Source organism: Meriones unguiculatus, chromosome 4 (assembly GCF_030254825.1).
Source record: "Meriones unguiculatus strain TT.TT164.6M chromosome 4, Bangor_MerUng_6.1, whole genome shotgun sequence".
Taxonomy (NCBI): domain Eukaryota; kingdom Metazoa; phylum Chordata; class Mammalia; order Rodentia; family Muridae; genus Meriones; species Meriones unguiculatus.
In genome coordinates, this window is record NC_083352.1 from 17002920 (window position 1) to 17027248 (window position 24329).

At 37.9% G+C, this 24329-nt stretch overlaps 1 protein-coding gene across 1 annotated transcript in view; it reads right to left on the reverse strand.

Annotated features, from left to right (window-relative positions):
- Nucleotides 1–24329, reverse strand: part of Adam32 (ADAM metallopeptidase domain 32) — an 82989-nt gene that overhangs the window by 25936 nt on the left and 32724 nt on the right. The window contains 5 exon segments of the mRNA XM_060381355.1: nt 3205–3403; nt 5120–5224; nt 16308–16485; nt 20923–21059; nt 21584–21665. Coding sequence (XP_060237338.1) covers nt 3205–3403; nt 5120–5224; nt 16308–16485; nt 20923–21059; nt 21584–21665 — 701 coding nt within the window.

Sequence of the window (24329 nt, forward strand, 5' to 3'; positions counted from 1 at the left end):
CGTTAGTGAATCAGATAATGAGGCCAAAGTTAGGAATAGTCCTTGAGTCCATTTTCCCTTCATCAGCTACCTCCATCTAAATCAGAGTCTTCATGAAAAAAATCCCGTAAGAACAACCTAAGTGGGGTCACGTCTCATCTTCTCTACCATATTACTTTCCAACAGTTCCCACCCACACTACTACCAAAATACAAGCTACAATGATCTTTTAAAAACTAAAACTATATTTTTAGTCTCTTACTTAAATATCTCAACTGGTTTATCATTACACTAAGAAAAAAACTATTCTCCTGATCCTGATTTCAGCCATCCCCACCTCATCCCCACGTCCAGGCGTTACATCATCAGTTCTTGACCATGGGAAAACACGTATTTCCAAAGGTCTCAAGAACTGAGACACCACTCTGTAGCAAAATTATAGTTACGACGTAGCAACAAAAATAAATATCTGGTTGGGGTTCCTAAGACTGTCAGAAATATGTGTTTTCCAATGGTCACAACCCACAGGTTGAAAACCTCTGCCTTATATTTATCTGTGAAGTGCCAAAGCGTTGCCTATATTTCACTTCTTGGAATGCCCTTTCCAAACCATACCTTGACTGGCTCCTTCTCACCATTCACCCTTCTTCTGAAGCTTCATTTCCTCAGACAAGCATGGCAGCTAAGCTTTTTTCTGTCATCCTGCCTATGGTTTTGCACTATTTGAGCACTTGTCTGTTTTTGCTACCGTTAACTGGCATCACCATGTGTTTTTTTAAATTTCTATTCGTTTTTTTTTTTTTTTTATTTCTCTCTCCATAAATTTTGTGTTTGTCTCGCGCCCCCTCCCTCCCTGGAATTTAAGTTCCATACAAATAGGAATTTCCCTGGTCTCAGTGTTGTTGTTCGCATCCAATTATTGCCTATATTCTCAACATAAGAAGGCTACTCTACCCCAACAGGGTGCTAAGTAAATATTTATATAATTAACAAGAACCGTATATAATCAACTGGCACCAGACACCAGCTGGACTGTCACCCACATCCATTTCTCTTTCATATCCACTTAACAATCAATACCAGGATGTCACATACAAACTATATCTGTCCTATTAAAAACTATGAAGGCTTTTTATTTTGGTTGTGAGCCTAACCATCAATGGCCAAGCCATCTCTCCAGCCCTAATATTTGAAGTAAACTCTTTTGTGATCTTTCCAAATAGTTTTTCCAATGCAGTTTCACTTCACTGGAACTCATTTTAGCTTCTCTCTTGTAGCCTGGATGAGGGGATATTAATTCAACAGTATTCAAGGAGCTTGCAGAGGGAACCACCTGAAACTCCCACAGACAGACAGGGTGTCTTCTTCTTAGTAATTGGAAAAAGTTGATCCTCTCTCAAAAAGAAAGCATGTCTTGTGCAAAGTGGTGGATTAAATTCCCCTACTCTTGTGGTATTGCGGTCTCTCTTCATTTTCACACCTGACATATAAGTTTAGGTATTCTGACATCAACTATAAATACATTTACAACGTATCTGCTTGATGAGCTGACTTCTTTTTCATTATGTAATCAAAATGTCTTTCCCATCTCTTCACATCAGTCTCTGTAGTGGCCCTTAAAAGCTGAAATGAGTCTCTTGAGTAGAGCAAACTCTGATCCAGGATCTGGAAGACAGCCACTCAGAAAGCTATAACTTCCATTGCCAGGGAGTTGGCCAGTTTCTTGTGACTGTGGTAAAAATACTTAAGATATAGATATGTGTGCAATAGCTATGGAGCTGGGACCTATAGCTTAGAGCAGGACGAAGCGAGTGTTAGCCATTACCTACAGTACTTGCCAAGCTTGAGGGATATGCAAGATGAGGTCTGAAACAAGCCAGAATGAAGAGAACTGGAGTGTGGAGTCTGACTATTGAGAGGACACATGGTTTCAGGGCCAGGTTCAGTTGGCTCAGGAAGTGGTTGCCCCTCCATAGATGCTGTGTGGCAGGAGCTACTTCTTGGAAATGTGGAAGGCAACACTGTAGCATTTCCTTTTTCGAGAAGGTTTAAGAAAGATGACTGTTGACCACACTGGCAAGAGATGCCAACTGGCTGCTGCAGAGCAGATGAGTGGAAGACACTGGTATTTTTAATATTGTTCGATATCACAAACCACCAAGCAAGCAAATATAAAAGAACACTCAGAGAGTGAAATATAACCTCATAGATGTTGGAGTAAGTGTCAAAAAAGTCAAAAGTTAAACATTGGTAAGCATGGGGGAAATAGGAACTCTCATCCATTGGTGATGAAAGTACAAGCAAATGTAGAATCTATTGAAAACAGCACAGATCTTCTTTAAGAACTCAGTACAGAATTAGCTGATGACTAGAATTCCACCCTGGCGTATCCAAAGGAGAGGAAAGCACCTTCTCGAAAAGACATATATGCATTTCCAGGTTTGTGGTTGCCTGATTTACAACAGTCAAGATTTTGAAACAACCTAACAGTCCATTGAAAAATTAAAGAATAATGAATAGGTTAAACATAATTTGTAAAAGAGAGATATATGAATAGGAGATGGATAGATAGATAGATAGATAGATAGATAGATAGATAGATAGATATAAATGATAGGTGATACATAAGTTCAGTTTTAGTAAGGATGAAGCTGTTTGTCACAAGAATAAATCTACAAGACATTGTGCTAAGTGAAATGATCCAGGTACAGAGGTTAAAAACTGTCATCCCACTTCTATGTGAAATCAAAAAATGTCAAATTCACAGAAGCACAGTGTGAAATGGTTTTAAAGACTAGGTAAGGAGCAAAAGGGAGATGTCAGTCAAGAGGTTCAAAGTTTGATTTGTATAAAATGGCTCAGCTCAAAGTATCTAAAATATAGCAATATGACAATAGGAAATAACCCTCTTTTGTATATTTGAAATTTGCTAAGAGCTTAAATCTTAAGATTTTATTTAAAGCTAAAAGAGAAAACAGTACCTCTGGGAAGTTATAGATATTTTTATTAGCTTGATTATGGCAAATATCTAAGCATATGTACATATATCAAACTATCAAGTCATATACCCAAGATAATTTATATTTGCCATTTATACTTCAGTAAAAATACTTTTGAAACTATGTAAGCATTAAATAGAAACAAAATCTATGTGATGATTCCTATTGTCCTAGCAATGTGAAAAGAAATACTGAGTCACTGATTTAGATGTAACCAAAATGTTACCTGCTCCATACGCTTTCTCACACATCTCGTTCTGGTCAGGACAGTTTCCTTTATAACAAATAAAGCCCCCAGTTTTGCAAATGTGTCCATCTTGTATAGTGAGATCAGGTGGACAGTATCCTGAGCTCCCATTGCAGACTTCAGGAAGGTCACAGATTGGATGGTATTTGGCTCTACATTCATGCTTCTGTGGTAAAAACTAACAACAAATATACATATTTATATATATATACATATCTCACAATACTGTGTTTATAAATATTTCAAAACAGTATAGTTTGTTCTTTGATTTCTTGGTGCTCTTCCATCTCTTAGTATAAGTTACTGTGCTATTTATTTAAAAACAACTTGAATGTTTGTATGAAAATGAGCAATGAGACAGGTATCTAAGGAATGGTATAACAGAAAATAGGACACTGGGTTGTGGGCATGACTCAATGGGAAAAGTGCTTACTGTGAAGCTGAAGGACCTGGGTTCAAGTTCCCAGAACTCACATAAGAGCTGAGCAAAAAAAAAAAAAAAAAAGCTGGGCATGATGGTGTGTGCCAGTAATCTTAGTGTGGGGGCTTGAGGTGTCAAACAAGAAAATTCCAAGGTTCATGCACCAGCCAGGCTAGCAGAAATAGCAAGCTTCGAGCTGAGGAAGAGACACAGGTCAAAGAAATAAGATACAGTAGAGGAAAACATCCCAGTGTCAACCTCTGGCTTCACATACACTCATACAGGCCGTAAGCATATGCACTGGACACACACACACACACACACACATATGCACTAAAGCCTTGTCTTATCATTCACGGGTACAAAGACTACTCTTAGCTTTCGAAATTATTCTTTTTTTAAGATTTATTTATTATTTATACAACATTCTGCCTGTACACCAGATTTTACTATAGATGGTTATGAGCCAACATGTGGTTGCTGGGAATTGAACTCAGGACCTTTGGAAGAACAGTGAGTGTTCTTAACCTCTGGGCCATCTCTCTAGCATGAAATTACTTGTGTAGAGTGAAAATATTTTAGTTAAGTCAACTTCAAAAAGTACAGATACAAAACAAGTAACTGAGACAAGTGTAAGGAACAGATGAACGATGACTAAGAAGCATTGGAACCATGAGAATTTTTAAGAAAGGAATCCAAGTTTAACCTTTATGCTACATTATAATATTTCATACAAAGAATTCTGAAAGATTGCATAAGGATTCTTAAAGGATCATCTATCTCATCTTCTTGGTCATTATTTTTATTTGACACTGAAAAAAATGTACAGAAGATAAATATAACCATGCTTTGAGTTTCAAGAAAAAAAAAAAAACGGTGTCAACTGAGAACAATGAAGAAGATGATATGAATGCATGTATTTCAACTGTAGTATTCTCATATGTGAAACTCACTACAAAACGCATTGGAAGACCTGAAAAAGGAAACAGATCAGCAATGAACATGGGAACTTTCAGTAATAGCATTGCCAATAAATGAGAAGTGTGTATGCATATGTGTGAGTGTGTGTATGTGTGTGTGTGTGTGTGTGTATCCTGTTTGGAAAAATGTTAGCTGGACTTTTTTAATCCTGGGTTCTTGGGATACTGAGGCAGGAAGAAGTAAATTAAAGGAAAACCAGGGCTATAGAATGAGTTCAAACAGGGTCAAACAAAGAAAATCTGCCATACACAAAGAAAGGAGATGGGGTGGGAAACAGCTTTGAGTTAATAAAAATAGAGATATTAGACAGAGACTGCAACATTGAAGAAAATTTCACCAGATAAGAAATTAAATCTTCAATTCGCTCTTCTTTAAAAGTACTTAAGTTACTAAAAAAGCAAGTTGTTTTTACATAAAACTCTAGCCGTAAGTCAATGCACCCTGTATAAAGTTCACAGGTGATTACGTAATGTTACTAAACTGAAATCTTACTTGACATTTTTTGCAGCAGGTTTGTGCGGGAGACATACTGTCACAAGCATTTCCCGGCTTCAGAACACAAGTTGTAGGATCACAACAGCTATTAGGCCCACATTGCTGCAAAGGAAAATACATGACAATAACGAAAACTTGACAGAACTATGTGATCTAAGAAGGTATTAGCAATAGTGGCTTGTACAGACAGTAGCATTCATAAACGAAAGTGTTTGACAGGGTCTTCATAGAGTAACTGATACTCTACTTCCTTCCCAAGCCTGTCAGAAGCCATAGAAGACAGGAAATAAGTTTTTCCAGAAGTTGAATATAATAGAGAAAGAAGAACCACAAATCTCTAGAGAAAGAAATCAGAAATGAATCAGGAGCTTGGAATGAATGAGCGGACCATGATAATCTTGATGACTTAAAAAGACAAGCTGGTCTCTGACTTGCTGCCACCTGCAAATCTAAAAGCCTGGTTCCAGACCCACTGGATACAAACCCCCTGTGGGTGGGCTATCCTTGAGGTGTCTTACCCTTCTCACGCTCCCCGACCCATCTCTATTTCTTCCTCACGTATGGCCATCTCCACACCCACAGGCCTAGGTCCAGTTAGGTTGCCTGAACCTGCTTTGTTCAAATGCCACCTTCAAAAGGTAAAACGCTCTTTCCCACTCCCCCTTGTTATCTCGGCACCCACAAGTCTACTTCTGGACCTGTGGTTTCTGAACAATTTTGCCTGGTCCGGTTGAAGAACCCATGCTCTAGCTTTACCTGGTCTAGGTTAGGCCATTGCAGCTCCTTTACTGCACCAATCTAAGCCAGGCCTAATTATCATATCAGACAAAAGAAACAAGTCCACATGCCCAGGTCCAAGCTCCAAAACAGAAACAACATGAATGGCAAAGACGGCCTGTCTCCCGACACACCCACCACTACTTAGAAGTGGTATCTATAAGAAGTACCTAGGTGAACCCCAGGACACAGAAACTAGAAGAACAATCATACACTTCATGAAATAATTCAAGGAATGTAAAGGAGACATCAGCAATCACGCCATTGAACCCCATGAGGATAACAACAAGCCCTTGAGTGTTGTCCGTGAAAATACAATGCATAGCTGTATAAAATTAAGCTAGCTCAGAATTTGAACACTGAATTCGGTAAAGAGATAGAAACATTGAAAAGAACACATGCAGAAATAAAGCTGGTGTGGAAAAATTAATATCCAATTGGAAAACTCTGAGAACAGTCTACAACGTAGAATGAATCAGGCAGAAGGCAGACAGAATGCCGGGGCCCAAAGTAGAGGATCTGCACAGACTAACGAACATAAGGAACACACAGTAACTGTGTGATCCTGAGAAAAGAGCAAACCTTCCATGTATAGGCTTGAGTGAAGGCGAAGACTCCCTAGTTGACGGCCTGGGCCAGATCATTAACAAAATCATAGAAGAAAAATTCCCCAAACTAAAGAAAGACATACCGATACAGATATAGGCAGCATACAGAACCTCAACTAGATAAGACCAGAAAAAAACATCACCCCAAGCATAGCATAATTAAAATACTCCATAGCTAGAACAAAGTAAAATGATTGAAAACTACAAGAGAAATTAAAACACAAGTCAAAATATAAAGGGAAACCCATCCAGATATTTCTCAGTGAGAACTGAAATCCAGGAAAGTCTGGAACAATGCATTACAAGTTCTAAAAGATCATGACCGATGACCCACACTACTGCATACAAACAACTATCCATAATAGTTAAAGGAGAAGGCTGGAGCGAGGGCTCGGCAGTTAAGAGCACTGACTATTCTTCCGAAGGACCCGAGTTTAATTTCCAGCACCCACATGGCAGCTCACAACTGTCTGTAACTCCTGTTCAAAGGGATATGAGCCCCTCACACATGCAGACAAAACACCAATGTTTGTAAAATAAAAATAAACGTTTTTAAAAATACAGTTAAAGGAGAAAATTACCCAAACCAAAACAAATATATATATATTTTTTTTTCTTCATTTTGGTTTTTTGTTTTGTCTTGGTTTTTGTTTGTTTGTTGTTTTGGTTTGGGGTTTTTTGTTGGCTTGTTTTTTGAGACAGTTTCTCTGTGTACCCTTGGCTGTCCTGGACTCACTTTGTAGACCATGCTGGCCTTAAAGTCACAGAGATCTGCCTGCTTCTGCCTCCCTGAGTTCTGGGATACAGAGGTGCACCACTGCACCTGGCTAGAAAAATAAAAAAACGTTGAGGCTGCAAACAGCCTCAAAATGCAAACAAACAAGCAAACAAACAAAAAACCCTGAACCGAATACTGAGCACCATACTTAGAAACCTTGAACAGAATACTGAGCACCATACTTAGAACTGAAGAGAGGAATAAGCATAGAGACTTTTAGCATTATCATAAGGACATACTTTAAAAATATATACTCCATAAAACTGGGAAACCTAAAAGAAAATAAAGCTATAATTTAATGAAATACAAAACAAAACGAAGAACACAAACCTGAAAAAAATGTCTACAATCTATAAACACATTTCAATAATCACTCTAAAGATTAGTGCCTTCAAATCTGCAATCAAAAAATATAGACTAGGTAAATGGATTAAAAAATAAAATCTATCTCATCTACAAGAAAGCCATCTTAGCCTTAAAGATGGGTACCACTAGGGTGGGAAAAAATACTCTGTGTAAATGGAACCAAGAAACAAGAAGTCATAGCTATTTTAATATCTGACAGAATAGACTTCAACCAAAAAATTAATCAGAAGACATAGGGAAGGTTACTACATACTTATTAAAGGAAAGCTCTACTGAGAAGATTTTTAATTCTAATCATTTACACACTAACAGGAGGGCATCAGATTTCATGAATGAAAGACCACCAACAGCCAAGATCACGTATTGACCATTACACACTGAAAGTGGTAGTCTTCAAGATCCCTCTCTCACCAAGAGAAAGGTCATTGAGACAACAAATAGAGAAATGCCGAATTAAACAATGATATAAATTCAAATAGACCACTATAGAACAATCTGTGTAAACACTAAAAAATATACTCATTATCCAGCATCCTGGGGAACTTTCTCCAAAACTGACTATGTATTATGCCAAAAGGCAAGTAAGAACACATATAGATAAATTAAAATAACGACTCATATTGTATCTGACAGCCATGGATTAAAGCTGGATATCAACAACAATAAAAATAGCAGAAAATATACAATTTCATGTAAGCTGAACAATTCACTACTGAATGAAATTACATCAATACAGAAATCAAGAAAAAAAAAAACTAAAATCTTTTCAGAATTGAATAAAACGAAAACACAACATCCCTCGACCTTGGGACATAGTGAAGGCAAATTCATAGTAATAACTGCTTGTGTCAAAAACAGCTGGAGATAGCCCATATTAATAATGACAACACAATTGAAAACTCTAGAAAAACAAGAATAAATAAGAGCCAAAAAGAGTAGATAGGAAGAAATAAACTCAAGCTGAAATCAGTGAAATAGAAAAAACAAAACAATATACAAAAAATAAGAAACCAAGGGTTGAGTCTTTGACAAAATCAATAATATTGATAAACCTTTAGTCAAATTAGCAAAAACATGCAGTAAGATGATCCAAATTAATACTATCAAGATGAAAGTGGAAACATTACAACATATGCCAAAGAAAGTCACAGTATTATTATAGGGTCATACTTTAAAAATATATACTCCATAAAGCTGAAAAACCTAAAAGAAATAAATGCATTTTTTAAAATATACACAACGTAACAAGGTGAAATCAAAATGAAATAATGTAAGCAAACCCCAAACTCCTAGTGAAATAGAATCAGTAAATTAAAATCTCCCAACTAAAACAAGCATTGGGTCAGATAGATTCTGCATAGAATTCTATCAGACCTTCAAAGCATTGAATTAACGCCCATACTCCTCAAAGTGTTCTGCAACATAGAAACTAAAGAAACATCTCCTAATTCTTTTTGTAAGCCGTTTTTACCCTGATATCCAAACCACTCAAAGACTCAACAGAAAAAAAAAAAATTATAGATCATTATCACATATTAACACAGATACAAACAGCCTCAATAAATACTTGCAGGAACAATTCAAGAACACATAAAAATATTATTTACCATGATCAAGTTGGCTTCATCCCAGAGATTAAGGGATTGTTCAACATACATAAGTCAATAAACTTAATTCATCACACAGACAGACTGAAAGACAAAAACCATATACTCACCTCATTAGATGCAGAGAGGCCTTTGACAAATTCCAACATCCCTTCATGATAAAAGACCTAGAGAGACTAGGGATAAAACTGGAGAAAAGATAACATCTTCAACACCTGGTCAAACTGGTTGGCTGCGTGCCTAAGAATGCAAACAGATCCATCCTTATCACCCTGCACAGAACTCAACTCCAAAAGGATCAAAGACCTCAGCATAAGGTCAGAGAAGCTGAATCTGACTGAAGAGAAAGCAGGAACAGTCTTGAACTCATTGGCAATGGAAAAGACTTTCTCAATATGACACAAACAAGTAAAATGCGAGCTAAGAACAAGAATAAATAGGACCTCATGAAACTGAAAAGCTTCTGGATGGCAAAGGACAAAGTGGCGAGTGACAGAGGGGAAAAAAAATTAAAAACTACACATCCAATAGAAGGCTACTCTCTAAATAAATAAGGAACTCCAAAAAAGAAAAAAAAACAGACATTAAGAAAACACATAACCTAACTTAAAAATAGGATATAGTTTTAAACAGAGCTTTCAGAAGGTGAAGCACAAAGAACTGAGAAACACTTAAAGAAATGTTCAACATCTTTGGTCACCAGAGAATACAAATCAAAGCTACTTTGAAATTTCATCTTACACCAGTCCGAATGGCCAAGGTCAAGAAAACATGTGACAGTTCATGTACTTTTAAAGGAACTTAAATTGAGTCACCAAAAAAAAAAAAATAAGGGAAGTGATGCCCCATGTAGACATCTTTTTTTTTTCACTTCAATTTATTTTTTAGTATATTTTTATTTATTGCAATTTATTCACTTTGTATCCCAGCTGTAGCCCCCTCCCTCATCCCCTCCCAATACTGCCCTCCCTCCCTCTTTCTCCTCCCATGCCCCTCCTAAAGTCCACTGATAGGGGACAACGACAGCCTACAGACTGGGAAAGGATCTTCACCAACCCTGTATCTGACAGAGGGCTAATATCCAGAATATATAAAGGACTCAAGAAGTTAAAAAGCAACAAATTGAGTAATCCAATTAAAAAATGGGGGTACCGAGCTAAACAGAGAATTCTCAATAGAAGAATATCAAATGGCAGAAAAACACTTAAAGAAATGTTCAACATCCTTAATCACCAGAAAAATGCAAATCAAAATAACCCTGAGATTTCACCTTACACCCATCAGAATGGCTAAGATCAAAAACTCAAATGACAACACATGCTGGAGAGGATGTGGAGAAAGGGGAACCCTCCTCCATTGCTGGTGGGAATATAAACTTGTACAACCACTTTGGACATCAATCTGGTGCTTTCTCAGACAGTTAGAAATAGTGCTACATCAAGATCCAGCTATATTATTCCTAGGCATTTATCCAAAATATGCTCAAGTATACAACAAGAACATTTGCTCAACCATGTTTGTAACAGGTTTATTCATAATAGCCAGAATCTAGAAACAACCTAGATGTCCCTCAACTGAGGAATGGATACAGAAATTGTGGTACTTTTACACAATGGAATACTACTTAGCAATTAAAAACAAGGAAATTATGACATTTGAAGGCAAATGGTGGGAACTAAAAAATATCATCCTGAATGAGGTATCCCAGAAGCAGAAAGATGCATATGGTATATCCTCACTTATAAGTGGATATTAGACATATAATATAGGATAATCATACTAAAATCTGCACACCTAAAGAAGCTAAGCAAGAAGGATCAAGCTAAGCAAGCTAAGCAAGAAGGATTATCCTGGGTAAGAGGATCAATCCTCATTCAGAAAGGCAAATGGGATAGACAACAGAAGAGGGAGAAAACAGGGAACAGAACAGGAGCCTACCACAGAGGGCCTCTGAAAGATTCTACCCAGCAGGGTATTAAAGCAGATACTGAGACTCATAGCCATACTTAGGGCAGAGTGCAGGGAATGTTATGAAGGAAGGAAGAGATAGAAAGACCTGGAGAGGACAGGAGCTCCACAAGGAGACCAATAGAACCAAAAAATCTGGGCCCAGGTGTCTTTTCTGAGACTGATACTCCAACCAAGGACCATGAATGGAGATAACCTAGAACCCCTGCACAGATGTAGCCCATGGCAGCTCAGTCTCCAAGTGGCTTCCCTAGTAAGGGGAACAGGGGCTGTCTCTGACATGAACTCAATGGCTGGCTCTTTGATCACCTCCCCCTGAAGAGGAAGTAGCCTTACCAGGCCACAGAGGAGGACAATGCAAGTAGTCCAACTGGACATCTTACGCCACTAAGAAAACTCAACATTGCCAGGAATGGGCTACATTTTATTGAGTCATTGGCCAAAGTAGTCCCATGGAGTCCTCCAAACATCTTAGGCTATTGCCAAGGCTTTGCTCTCCAGAACCTAATGGTAAGACCCTATTGCTTGAAAACAACGCTTCACTTACGACATTGAACATGGAGAAACTGAGCTTGTGTTCAACTAGAAGCCTCGCCCCTATGGCAAGCACTCGTAATGTGGGAAGGTATTCTGCAAGCTATCAAAAGAGAAAGGTAACCATCTGTACATAAGCTACAAACCTTGTCAGCCTACAGTGGCAACCTGTCTGCCAGATACACTGGTGTGATAATGACACAAATGTCCTGAGAGCAACCGCACTCTTAGTGTTGATTGTGGTCCACTCTATGAGGTGGCGCCCATACTAGACACCTGAGACTAAACAGGTCATGGGCTCCAAGGAAAACAGTCTGCTTCTAATGACACTTCTATACTCATGGATCAGGGCATCACCCAGCACTCAGCAGGGGAGTTTCTATTTGCAGTGGGTGGCAATTAACACAGAGACCCACAAATGGATAGTGCATAGAGAATGTGAGAATTTGGAGCATCCATCCTCAAAAGGGTTTTTTTTTTTTTTTGTTGTTGTTGTTTTCCAAACCCTCTTCTCAAGGCCCAGGATTTATACAAAAGAGGAGGCACCACGAATGTAAGAGCCTGAGGTGGTGGATGATTCCATGAAAAGACACAAAGAGGCTGATACACATATGGACAGAGAGAGAGAGAGACTGTGATAGCACGCATAAGGCCTACACAACTTGAGATCAGACAACCTCAGCTTTGAAAGGGGGAAGGAGACACCAAGTCCCACCCTTACTAAGAAGCTATTTGCAGTTGACACATGCTGGAAAAACCAGCTTTCTCTTACGGAGTGATACTGGGTACATCAGCCACACTCCAGGTAGACACCACGCCCAGGAGAGTAATTGTCCAACATCAGATGGACCCCATGGTTTTGTGTGTGCTTTTCATTTTGTTTCACTACTTTTTGTCTTGTTCATTTGTTTGATTTGGTTTTCCCTTTTTGTTTTGTGGGAGAACATGAAATTGAATGGGTAAGTTGGGAGGTGGGAAGGATCTGAGAGGTGATAACGATGAAAATTTATGAAAAGAAATTTAACCAGTAAGAACACAAATAAATGGCTTAATGATGTAACTCAAAATCTATGAAGAAACAAACAAACAAAGACAAAACCAGTAGATGACAAAAATAATAAAATCAAGGCCAAAATTAATGAAACAAACAAAAGAATACAATACAAGGGATCAATGAATCTAAGATCTGCTTCTTTGAGATGATAAACAAGATTGACAGCCACTTGGCCCAACTAGACAAAAGAAAAGAGGATCCAAATTAACATGATCAGACATGCACAGGAAAAAACTACAAAGAAATTCAGAATGTTAAAAGAAATACTTTAAAAACCTGCACTCGGTGAAGTTTTAAGACCTAAAAGAAGTGAATTAATTTCCACATTCATCCAAACCACCAAAGTTACCCCAAGACATCAATAACCTAAATAGACCCAAAACAAATGAGAAAATTTAAATGTTTATAAAAGCTTTCAAGTTTAAAAAAAAAAAAAAGCTGAGGCCCAAATAGAACCACAACAGAATCCAACCAGACTTTCAAAAAGATCTATAACCAATACTTCTTAAATTATTTTTAAAAAATAAAAACCAAAGAAGCTTCTCCAAACTCATCCCAGTATTAGTTTAATATCAAAACCAAGTAAACACACACACATTAAACAAAACAAATAAAAAAGACAGACCAATATCCCTGATGAACATAGATGCAAAAATACTACCAAACCTGGACAGGCACATACCACAATCATCCACTGTAATCAAGTTTGCTTTATCCCAGAAATGCAGGGATGGTTCAACATACATAAATGTAATCAATCATATAAATGTATTCAATAAATGAAGAAAGAAACTTTGATGAAATAAATCCAACGTGCTGTCATGATAAAATCCTAGACAGGGTAGGACTGGAGGAATATCCCTTAAGATAAAGGCTACATATGACAACATCATAGGCAACATCATCCTTAGCAGAGGCTAACCCACTGAGATCAGGAACGAGACAAAGCTCTCCACCCCACTCCCTCTCAACATTCTGCTTGAAGCAAGAAGTCCCTAACATAAATTCACAGGGATACAGATACGAAAAGAATTATCAAGTTACCTCTGTTGGCAGATAATATGAGATCACACATAGGAGATCAGAAAATTCTGCCAGAAAACCTCTAGAATCAATCAACGATCTCAACAAAGTGGAAGGATACAATACTCATTGAAAATCTCAGCTTTCCTATACATCAACAACAAGCCTCAGAAAGAGAGCATGGACACCCTCCCATTTAAAATAGTCTCAAAGACAATACAAGATCTTGGAATAAACCTAACCAAGCAGTTGAAAGGCCTACAAAATGAAAACTTTGAAATCTCTGAAAAGAGGATATTTGGGAAGACAGAAAACAAAGATCTCCCCATGTTCATGCAATAGTGTCAAGATGACCATCTGAGAAAAGCAACCCAAGAGTCAATGTGATCCCAGTCAAATTACCCCCAAAATTCAGCACCACTTCAATTAAATGCAGAGGGGAAAAAATGTCCCTTGAAAAAGAAAAAGCTTTTTCTTTTTCTTTTTCAGATGCTCTGAATAGGACACCTGAGGTGTGCCTCTAGGATTAGGGTTCAAGAAGACTGCCCGTTCCATCACTTTCCTTCAACGCATATGTGAAGTCTTAGTCAGAATGGTAAGACAGAAGAGACGTTAAGAGCTTCCAAACAGGAAAGGAAAAAAAATACGCATTTTTATAAAACAAAAACACAACTGGACATTAAGGAAAAAAACAAGGAAAAAGAATCAACTGATAAATGAATTAAGTGAATGTGCAGAAACAAAATTCAGCACATTAGTTATTGTATATATTCGTGGTATGTATTACTATATTACATAAGGACATTTTCACACAAGAATATACTATACAGTGAGCATGTTCCTCTCCACGTCCACCTTAACTTTCCCCTTCTTCACAGTTCCCCTCTCCTGTTGGTACCTTTGTTCTCTCATTTTACTTTTTTTTTCATGTCATATAAGCATACACGGTTATGTATTTCTATAGAATTCTACAGAATCTAATAACTACATGTGAGAGAAAATGTGTTATGTTTGTCTTTCTGAGACTAACTTACTTCACCTAATATGACAATCATCAGTCACATCCATTTTCTGCAAATGATAACTTCGTTCATTGCCGATAGAAGAACTCACAGATGCAATACCACACATAATGTTACAAAGAAATACACGAGAATGCATTTAATCAAAAAAAAAGCGATTAAGGTACAGAAAGAAAAAAAAGGAAAGGCATCCTGTTTTCATAAACTGGAAGAACTGACATTAGCAAAATTGTTTACACCAACCAAACTGATGGAAATCATCAATGCCATTCCTACCAAATTAACAATGACATTCTTCAGAGAAATAGAAATATATACATATCTGCAGTACCACAGTTGACCATAAAAGCCAAAGGAATTCTAAACAAAAGGATTGAAGCAGAAACGTACCCCTCTGCCTGAGTACTAAATATACTAATAAATTATACCAACAAAATGCCTTTGCACAAACAGAGAAGCCAGGGATAAGCTCATGCGTCGCAGTCAATGATTCTGTAGGGGAGAGAAAGCATACTGTGGTGTAGCCGTACAAAATACAGGTGAAAACCACCATGGCATGACACGGTGTGGAACCGTCTCAGAAATGCTATACAGAAAAAAAGGAAGAAAGAAGAAGGGCGAAGGGAAGGCGGGGGAGAGGGGAAAGAAGGAAGATGTGAAAGAAGCATACGCTCCAACAACCCCTTCAGCTGAGATGGTCCTGACAGGACTGCTCTCAGGCTGCCTGGAGGTGAACAAAAACGCGAGAACCCAAGAAAGGCATGAGAAGCCTCAGGGATAATCATCAGATTCAGCATTTGACGGTAGCCACAGTCACCCTTGCCAAGCTCATCATCCTGTCTGTGTAACTAGTCCCTTTGATTTTGTGAAGACCACACCTCCGGCAAGATGAACTTGAAAGAGGGATTAATAGGAGTGAAGAAAGAGGAATTCTGCCAAACAGTTAACAATCTTTTTTAATGGGATAGGCAAGCCCCCCTCCGCCTATGCATTGAAACTCTCTGCCAGCCTAGACTGTGATTGGAGCAGTTTGGCTTTCACCACAGATACGGTAGTATCCAGAAGCACTGTACTCTGGACTTTTTGCATTCACTGTATTTTCAGGACTTTCCTGTCATACAAATGATCAAAGTCACCTCATGTTCAGTCACTCATCACACTACTAATTACACGGGAAAGCTGTGTCCTAAAAAGTATGCGTTGGACTGATGAGAGACTGAATTCCAAACATAGAGTTGTAGGATTTACAAAGTGTAAAGGTTTGGAGGCATTTATGTACTTCAGCCTTCTCAGGTTTGAACACCTGAACAGTGTTTTTCTTATGTGCAGTTGAGGCTTGAGTCATTCCCAGCAGGGCCCTGCAAGGCCCTCAGGGTAATTTAGAAATATTTCTGAAGAAGGGCTAAAACAGTGAGCTTGTTGCACATTTCCATAGATAACACACTTACTTGGACAGAGCCACAGTCACAGATCTCATTTTCCTCCACTTTGCCGTTTCCACAGACAGGTCTCGGGCCTACTTGCATTTGTGGCTTATTCTGAAGACATTTGGCACCCATACTCGATTTAAAACGTTCAAAGTCACTCAAACTGCAATTGCTAAATGTCTTCATACCTCTATGTTGTCTAAAAATGAATTCATACACTGTCATTAGCATTACACATCTCAAAGCATAACTCTGTATTACATGTTAGCTTTGTGATATTGTTTAATATGTGATAGCAAATACTCCTGATAAGTGCTCATAATCATTCTTGAGGTGGTCATGTTATTTTTACTCACCCACAATACATTTGGTTATTTAAAAGAATTAAGTACAAATCAATAGCAAATGATTTTTATAGAAAAGGATTTGATTAGACATTACTCAAAAAAAAAAAAAAGAAAAGTCACAACCAATTTTCAACTGCATGCAGAGGAAGAGCAAAGACAGTTTCATCCGAGAGAACACATGAATGGATAGATTGTGTAAAAGGAAAAGATAAACAGAGGAGGTCCAGAAAGAAGTCAGTCGGGTCCGTCATGAATCAACAAACCTCTAAATAATACCAGAAGAGGTAAAAAGAACTGCTAATAAACTGATCAGAACAGCAACCAAGAGAGTCAGTCCTCAGTACAGCAAACCCTTCATAATAAGGGCTGTAATAATGCAAATGAGCTTAACTCACCAATTGAAAGACACAAACAAGATTAAAGATAAATATCCCCAAGAAACCAATGTAACTAACAAAGACATCTATGAGCTAAATTAAAGGATGGAAATAATAGGGCTATGGTTTATATATACATGTGTATGTATATATCATAAGAAATAAAGAAGGCCATTAATAGAGGGTCAAGTCATCAAAACTATTATTATTGTAAGTTCTGTGTCAAACCTTGGACCACCCAATCTCATAAGATAAAAACTAGAAGACGTGAAAGGACACACTCATCCTGACACAATGATGTGGACAGGTTTCAACATCACACTCATTTCTAGATAAGTCTGACAATCAAAATGCAACAAAAACAAACAAACAAACAAACAAACAAAAACCCCAACAACTTCAGAGTGAAATTATAGCATAGATTATATGGATTTAATAAAGAGTATTCTAGCCGGCATATGGGGAGTATATGTTCCTCTCAGTAAAACATGGAAACTTCTCTAAGGTTAATCACATTAGAGGCCACAATGCAAGCCTTAACAAATTCAGAAAGTTCCAATAATTTCCTGTATCTTATTAGACCAGATAGATATCAACAGTAAGACTAACCTCAGATACTGCACAAATACTTGGAGACTGAATAATACACTATTTGAGTGAATGACATGACAATAAATAAATCAGCAAAGACATTTTTAAATTTCTCTAGTCAAATGAAAATGACAGCATGACCCAGCAAAACCCTGAATACATCCTAAAAGGACTGCCTCTGTTTTAAGTGCTTAAGTTAAAACAATAATAGTAAGAGATCTCAAACAACTTGATAGTTTGTGTTAATGTCTCAGGGAAAAATAAGAAGCCAAACCCAAATGCAGTAAACAGTGCAAAGTAATGAAGATTAGGGAAGAGTTTAAACAAATAGAAACTAAAATAATGCTAAATTAAAACAAACTAATAAAACAGTCAACTGGTTCTTTGAAAATATGAACAAGGTTGATAAACTTCTATCCAAACTAACCAAATGAAAGAGAGAAATCAAGTTAATAAAATTAGTGACTGAAAGAGAATTACAGAAACAGACTCCAATAAAACCAGGAGACTGTTACAGAAAATTTAGAAGAAACAGATAAATTTCTAAATGCATATGATCTACCAAAAATTAAAGCCAAAAGATATAATAATTTATATAAACTTATAACAGACTATGACAGTAATTAAATCTTCCCATAAACAAAACCCCAGGACCAGATACAGTCCCTGCTAAATTTTCTAATACCAAGATTTTTCAAACTGTTCCACAAAACAGAAAGAAAGGAAACATTTCTGTACTCATTCTATGAAATCAACCTTACCCCTAGACCAAAACAACAGACAGAGCAATTTCTCTGATAAACAGAGATGCAAATTTTCCTAACAAAATACTTGCAAACATAATTCAAGAACATATCAAGAAGATAGTGGGTCACAATTAAGTTGTTTTCATCCCAGGAATGAAGGATTGACTCGACATAAACGTTATCAATAAATGTAAATAAGTAAATAAATAAATAGAATTGTGAACAGAAATCACATGGTCATGTCAATAAATGCAAAACATCTTTATGATAAAAGTCCTGAAGAAATTAGAAACAATTGGAACATACCTCAACATAATAAAGACTGTATAAAACAAACCTATGTCCAACATTATTCTAAGTGGGGAAAGATTGAGGCTTTTTTTTTTTTGCCAAATCTGGAACTTTTTTTCTGCTTTTATTCAACACAGTGTTGAAGCTCTTAGCTGCTGCTCTAGCACCATGCCATGTTCTCTGCCATGACAGTCGTCAACTCTAACCCTTTGAAATGACAAGCCCCCGGTAAAACTCTTTCTTCTATAAGTTGCCTTGGTCATTGTGTCTTATTATAGCAATAGAAAAGTAACTTAGACACCTGCCAATAAAGGAGGGTCTTTGTGGCAAAGAGAGTAAATCCTTTTATGCTTCAGTTCCCTCATCTACCCAGCAAGATGCTAATACCCATCAACCTCACCGGGTCACTCTATAAATTAAATAACAAGGAAAATGCCTAATTTGCCTCTTTGGCATAAGGTTCCCAATAGATCACTGGTGGTGTGGATATTATGTACAATCACTTCGGCTTTGTGAACTCCAGGGAGTTTTCTTTAACATACACATTAAACAGGCACTAGTGACACAAGCCGAAATCTCAGATACTCGAGGGGCTGAGGCAGAGGGACTGAGTGGTCACAGCCTGTCTGAGCAACTGAGACTCCATTATCAAACCAAAAAGCAGACACTGGGCTGGAGACGTAAAGCTCAGAAGTGAAGTGTTTCGGCTCAGCCCCAGTACTGAGAAACAAAACAAAACATGAGATAGAAATGACCTAGCCAAACTTGCATGCCTTCTTTGGGGACTGACACAGAATGGCATACAACAAATGCATACAGTATGCACACAACAAACCGGAATTGTTAGACTTTTAAACTGGCAACTCCTTCTCTTACACAGAGTGTAAAAGGACGGTGAGGAATGATGGCTGTGTATGAAAACACTGAGCATTGTAAGAAAGGCAACAAAGAAAATGCCCAGTTTGGCCACCAACTGACTTGCTGACCACAGGTCATTCGTGTAAAAATGAGAATAACAGGACTTGCTCTCCAGACACACTGTGAGCATCTAAAATGTTAATGTGTGCAGAACCTCAGAATTGGTCTTTAGCACATAGTGAGTGCAATGAAAGTGTATGGACTGACCTGATTGTATATACTGATACCTCTGAGCATCTTCACAAAGCTTTTCATCTGATACTCCTGATAATAGTTGACCAATGGATAGTAACTCTCATGATTTTTTTTTTGTTTGTCGTTTGTTTTTGAGACAAGGTTTCTCTGTGTAGCCTTGGCTGTCCTGGACTTGCTCTGTAGACCAGGCTGGCCTTGACCTCAGAGAGATCAGCCTGCTTCTGCCTCCCCAAGTGCTGGTATTACAGGCGTGTGCCACCATTCCAAGTTTCACATAATTTTCTTATGCTTGACTTATTTCTGTCTATATAAACATGTTTATATACACATATATATGAATATGTAATACATATTCTTTTTCAAAATAATTTGTAATACAAATATATGTATGTCTATACAGATGTTTGAGTTTGTTCTGACCTTAGAAACTAATAATTCTTAATCCTTAAATTATGCTTGGGAGTGATTAGGAAACTGGTATTTTTTCTAAAAATTAATATCTTAGTGAGCTCATTTTTTTTCCTTTTAATTGATTCTTCATGAATGAGCAGACCACACCTGTTTTGGTCCATTTCCACAAACAAAACATCTATATAACACTAACGGCAAATATTAGAACCATTGTCTGATGAACATTTTGAAAAGTTTGGTAAATTTCAAAATTATTATAGCTAGTGTCACACACTTGTGGGGTTTTACCATTTGCTCATTTTATTCTTATTTTGCACTCTGGAGTAAGAGAGTATCTATTTAAATATGAGTAAAGTAAAAGTCCAGAAAGGTCAGCCTATTTTTCCAAAGTAACAAGTGCCAATATATTCGATTTGGACCTCCAACTGACACTCCTTGTTTGATTGGTAGTTTGTTTGTTTGTTTGTTTTTTTGCATCAAACTATTCTAAAAGTAAATACAAAAAGCTCTGCTTTTTTTAAAAAAAACATATTTTTCAAATTCAAACATATTTTAAAGGCTTCTTACTGGGGGGGCTGCATAAAATTCACCTCTAAGGAACATTCCTCTACCTATAGATTGCACATTGAACTTGTCTGTCCTGTAATAGTAGTCCTCAGTTCTACTGCTCTCACATTTAAACTGCATATTTATATAAGTAAACACTACATTTAACACAGAATAACCATAACCAACAAGTAAACATTTTTGAAAAACTCACAGCGCTCTTGCATCCATGAGGCAGATGGTTTCTGGGCAGTGGCATCTTGTTGAGTCATCGTATGATATCCCCAGACCGAGCCCCAGCATCTGGGAGACAACAACTGAGAAAGTCTCCAAAGTCATGTTCTTGGGATACTAAAGTGACAAAGAGGTTGCAAGAGAAGACGCCATTGAGTGATAAAAGGACGTTTCTGAGATGAAACATTTTAAATTTGTGTCAAACATTTCATAACAACAAGCATGATTCCTTGGATGGGTGAAGACCTCTTTGGAAAAGTACTGAGATAGAAGTACCCAGTCAATGCCATTTCATTTTTCATCTCTGTTCTCTTCCGTTGCCTTATTTCTATAGCTATCTCTATCTTAATCACAAAGGGAGCATAAGTTTTAATATAAATACTCATACACATTCTACATATATTCCTCTACCTTCTTAAGCTTCGACACTATCGTGGCTTTCCAAAAACTTAAATGTAAATAACTTGTAAAAAGCCCCTCTCTTTGAACTCGTCTCCACAGTGATTTTCTTTTCCTATTATGTCCTCCCCCAGCTACTCAGTCCTATAGCTTCTCCTCTGGGTCTTGTAACCAGACCAATTCCTTCCTTATCTCAGTAACCAACGTCTCTCACCCTTGTCAAGGATTGAATGGGTACATACCATTGTGATTCCTGCAGAGTAGCGGGCAGAACACATCTTCCCAGGGTACGCTGCTCCCACGTAATTTGGGTACTCATTATAGCTAAACAAATAAACGCAGGTTTATCATTAATGCTAGTGAATTGCCCCTGCTGTGGGAATTCCTGAAAGTTTAAAGCTCTAAGTTAGAAAATTCCTACTCTGAAGTAAGTCCAGGCTCAGAGGTCAAATATGTCACTTATGGTTTGAAATCTGAAGAGTCTCTATTAAACTGGGCTAAATGATCTTGATCTACAAAACACCCAGAACACCATGTCTCTGCTGGCCTTGCTGCTTTCACCTTCCGTTCTGGTGACCCAAGCCAGCAAGTGGCAACTACAAAGCTTGCTGCATGAATTCTGTGTGTCGCTTTTTCATAGAGAATGTGACAGTGGCTTGGCTTAAATGACTTTGTTGTTTCCTAGCCTTCCATTTTTACTCGGTTTTGAAAAAGAAGGGTTATAAAAGCACCGTCCTCTGGGAGATTGACTTGAGTGAACCCATGATCTGATCTCACAAAGTTTGTTCATGTATCACATCCACAAGCTGGCTGAGGGGAGGCACTTACCCTATTTTGAAAGAAAGAAAGAAAGAAAGAAAGAAAGAAAGAAAGAAAGAAAGAAAGAAAGAAAGAAAGAAAGAGGGAGGGAGGGAGGGAGGGAGGGAGGGCGGGCGGGCGGGCGGGAGGAAGGAAGGAAGGAAGGAAGGAAGGAAGGAAGGAAGGAAGGAAGCAAGGAAGGAAGGAAGGAAAGAAGAAGGAAAGAGAAAGGAAGGAAGGAAGGAAGGAAAGAAAGAAAGAAAGAAGGAAGGAAAGAAAGAAGGAAGGAAGGAAGAAAAGAAAGAAAGAAGGAAGGAAGAAAAGAAGAAAAGAAAGAAAGAAGGAAGAAAAGAAAGAAAGAAAGAAAGAAGGAAGGAAGGAAGGAAAGAAGGAAGGAAGAAAAGAAAGAAAGAAAGAAAGAAAGAAAGAAAGAAAGAAAGAAGGAAGGAAGGAAGAAAAGAAAGAAAGAAAGAAAGAAGGAAGGAAAGGAAGAAAGAAAGAAAGAAAGAAAGAAGGAAGGAAAGAAGGAAAGAAAGAAGGAAGGAAGGAAGGAAGAAAAGAAAGAAGGAAGGAAGGAAGGAAGAAAAGAAGAAAAGAAAGAAAGAAAGAAGGAAGGAAAGAAAGAAGGAAGGAAGGAAGGAAAAAAAGAAGAAAAGAAAGAAAGAAGAAAGGAAGGAAAGAAAGAAAGAAAGAAAGAAAGAAAGAAAGAAAGAAAGAAAGAAAGAAAGAAAGAAAGAAAGAAAGAAAGAAAAGAAAGAAAGGAAGGGGGGTGAGAAAAACCAGCTATTCTACTAAAGTACCTGAGGGTTAGTGAAACTGAAAAGCTTCTGTAAAGGGAAGAACACTGTCAGCAGTACAAACTGACAGCCTACAGACTAGGAAAGGATCTTCACCAATCCTACATCTGACAGAGCTAATATCCAGAATATATAAAAAAAACTCAAGAAGTTAAACAGCAACAAATCAAATAATCCAATTTTAAAAACAGGGTTCAGAGCTACAGAGAATTCTCAATAGAGGAATCTCAAATGGCAGAGAAACACTTAAAGAAATGTTCAACGTCTTTAGTCATCAGGGAAATGCAAATCCAAATGACCCTGAGATTTCACCTTATACCCATCAGAATGGCTAAGATCAAAAACTCAAGTGACAGCACATGCTGGAGAGGATGTGGAGAAAGGGGAACCCTCCTCCATTGCTGGTGGGAGTGTAAACTTGTACAACCACTTTGGAAATCAATCTGGCACTTTCTCAGACAAGTAGGAATAGCGCTTCCTCAAGATTCAGTTATACCACTCCTGGGCATATATCCAAAATGTGCTCAAGTATACAAGAACATTTGCTCGGCCATGTTCACAGCAGCTTTATTTGTAATAGCCAGAACCTGGAAACAACCCAGATGTCTCTCAAAGGAGGAATGGATACAGAAATTGTGGTACATCTACACAATGGAATACTACGCAGCAATTAAAAACAAGGAAATCATGAAATTTGCAGGCAAATGGATGGAACTAGAAGAGATCATCCTGAGTGAAACAGAAAGAAAGTCATAGTATACACTCACTTACAAGCAGATACTAGCTGTATAATATAGGATAGCCATCTATCCTATATTTTCCCAATTTGAGGTTCCCTCCCCTCAGATGACCACAGCTTGTTATCAGGTTGACATAAAACTAGCCAGCCCGTTCTGATATTATATTTAAGTCCTTCTTAAAGAATATTTATAACTGCATGTATGTGTGTGTGTGGATGCTCATGTGAGTAGAGGTCCCCTTAGAGGCCAGAGCCATTGTATCCCCTGGAGCCACTGGACATGGGTGCAGGCGACCTGGTCAGCTGGAAAAACGATAGGTTCCATTAACAGCTGAGTCACCAAGTTCATGTCAGAGACAGTCCTTGTTCCCCTTACTAGGGAACCCACTTGGAGACTGAGCTGTCATGGGCTACATCTGTGAAGGGGTTTGAGGTTATCTCCATGCATGGTCCTTGGTTGGAGTATCAGACTCAGAAAAGACACCTAGGTTCTTTGGTTCTGTTGCTCTCTTTGTGGAGCTCCAGTCCCTTCCAGGTCTTACTATCTCCCCCCTCTTCCATAAGACTCCCTGCACTCTGCCCAAAGTTTGGCTATGAGTCTCAGCATCTGCTTTGATACCCTGCTGGATAGAGTCTTTCAGGGCCCTCTATGTA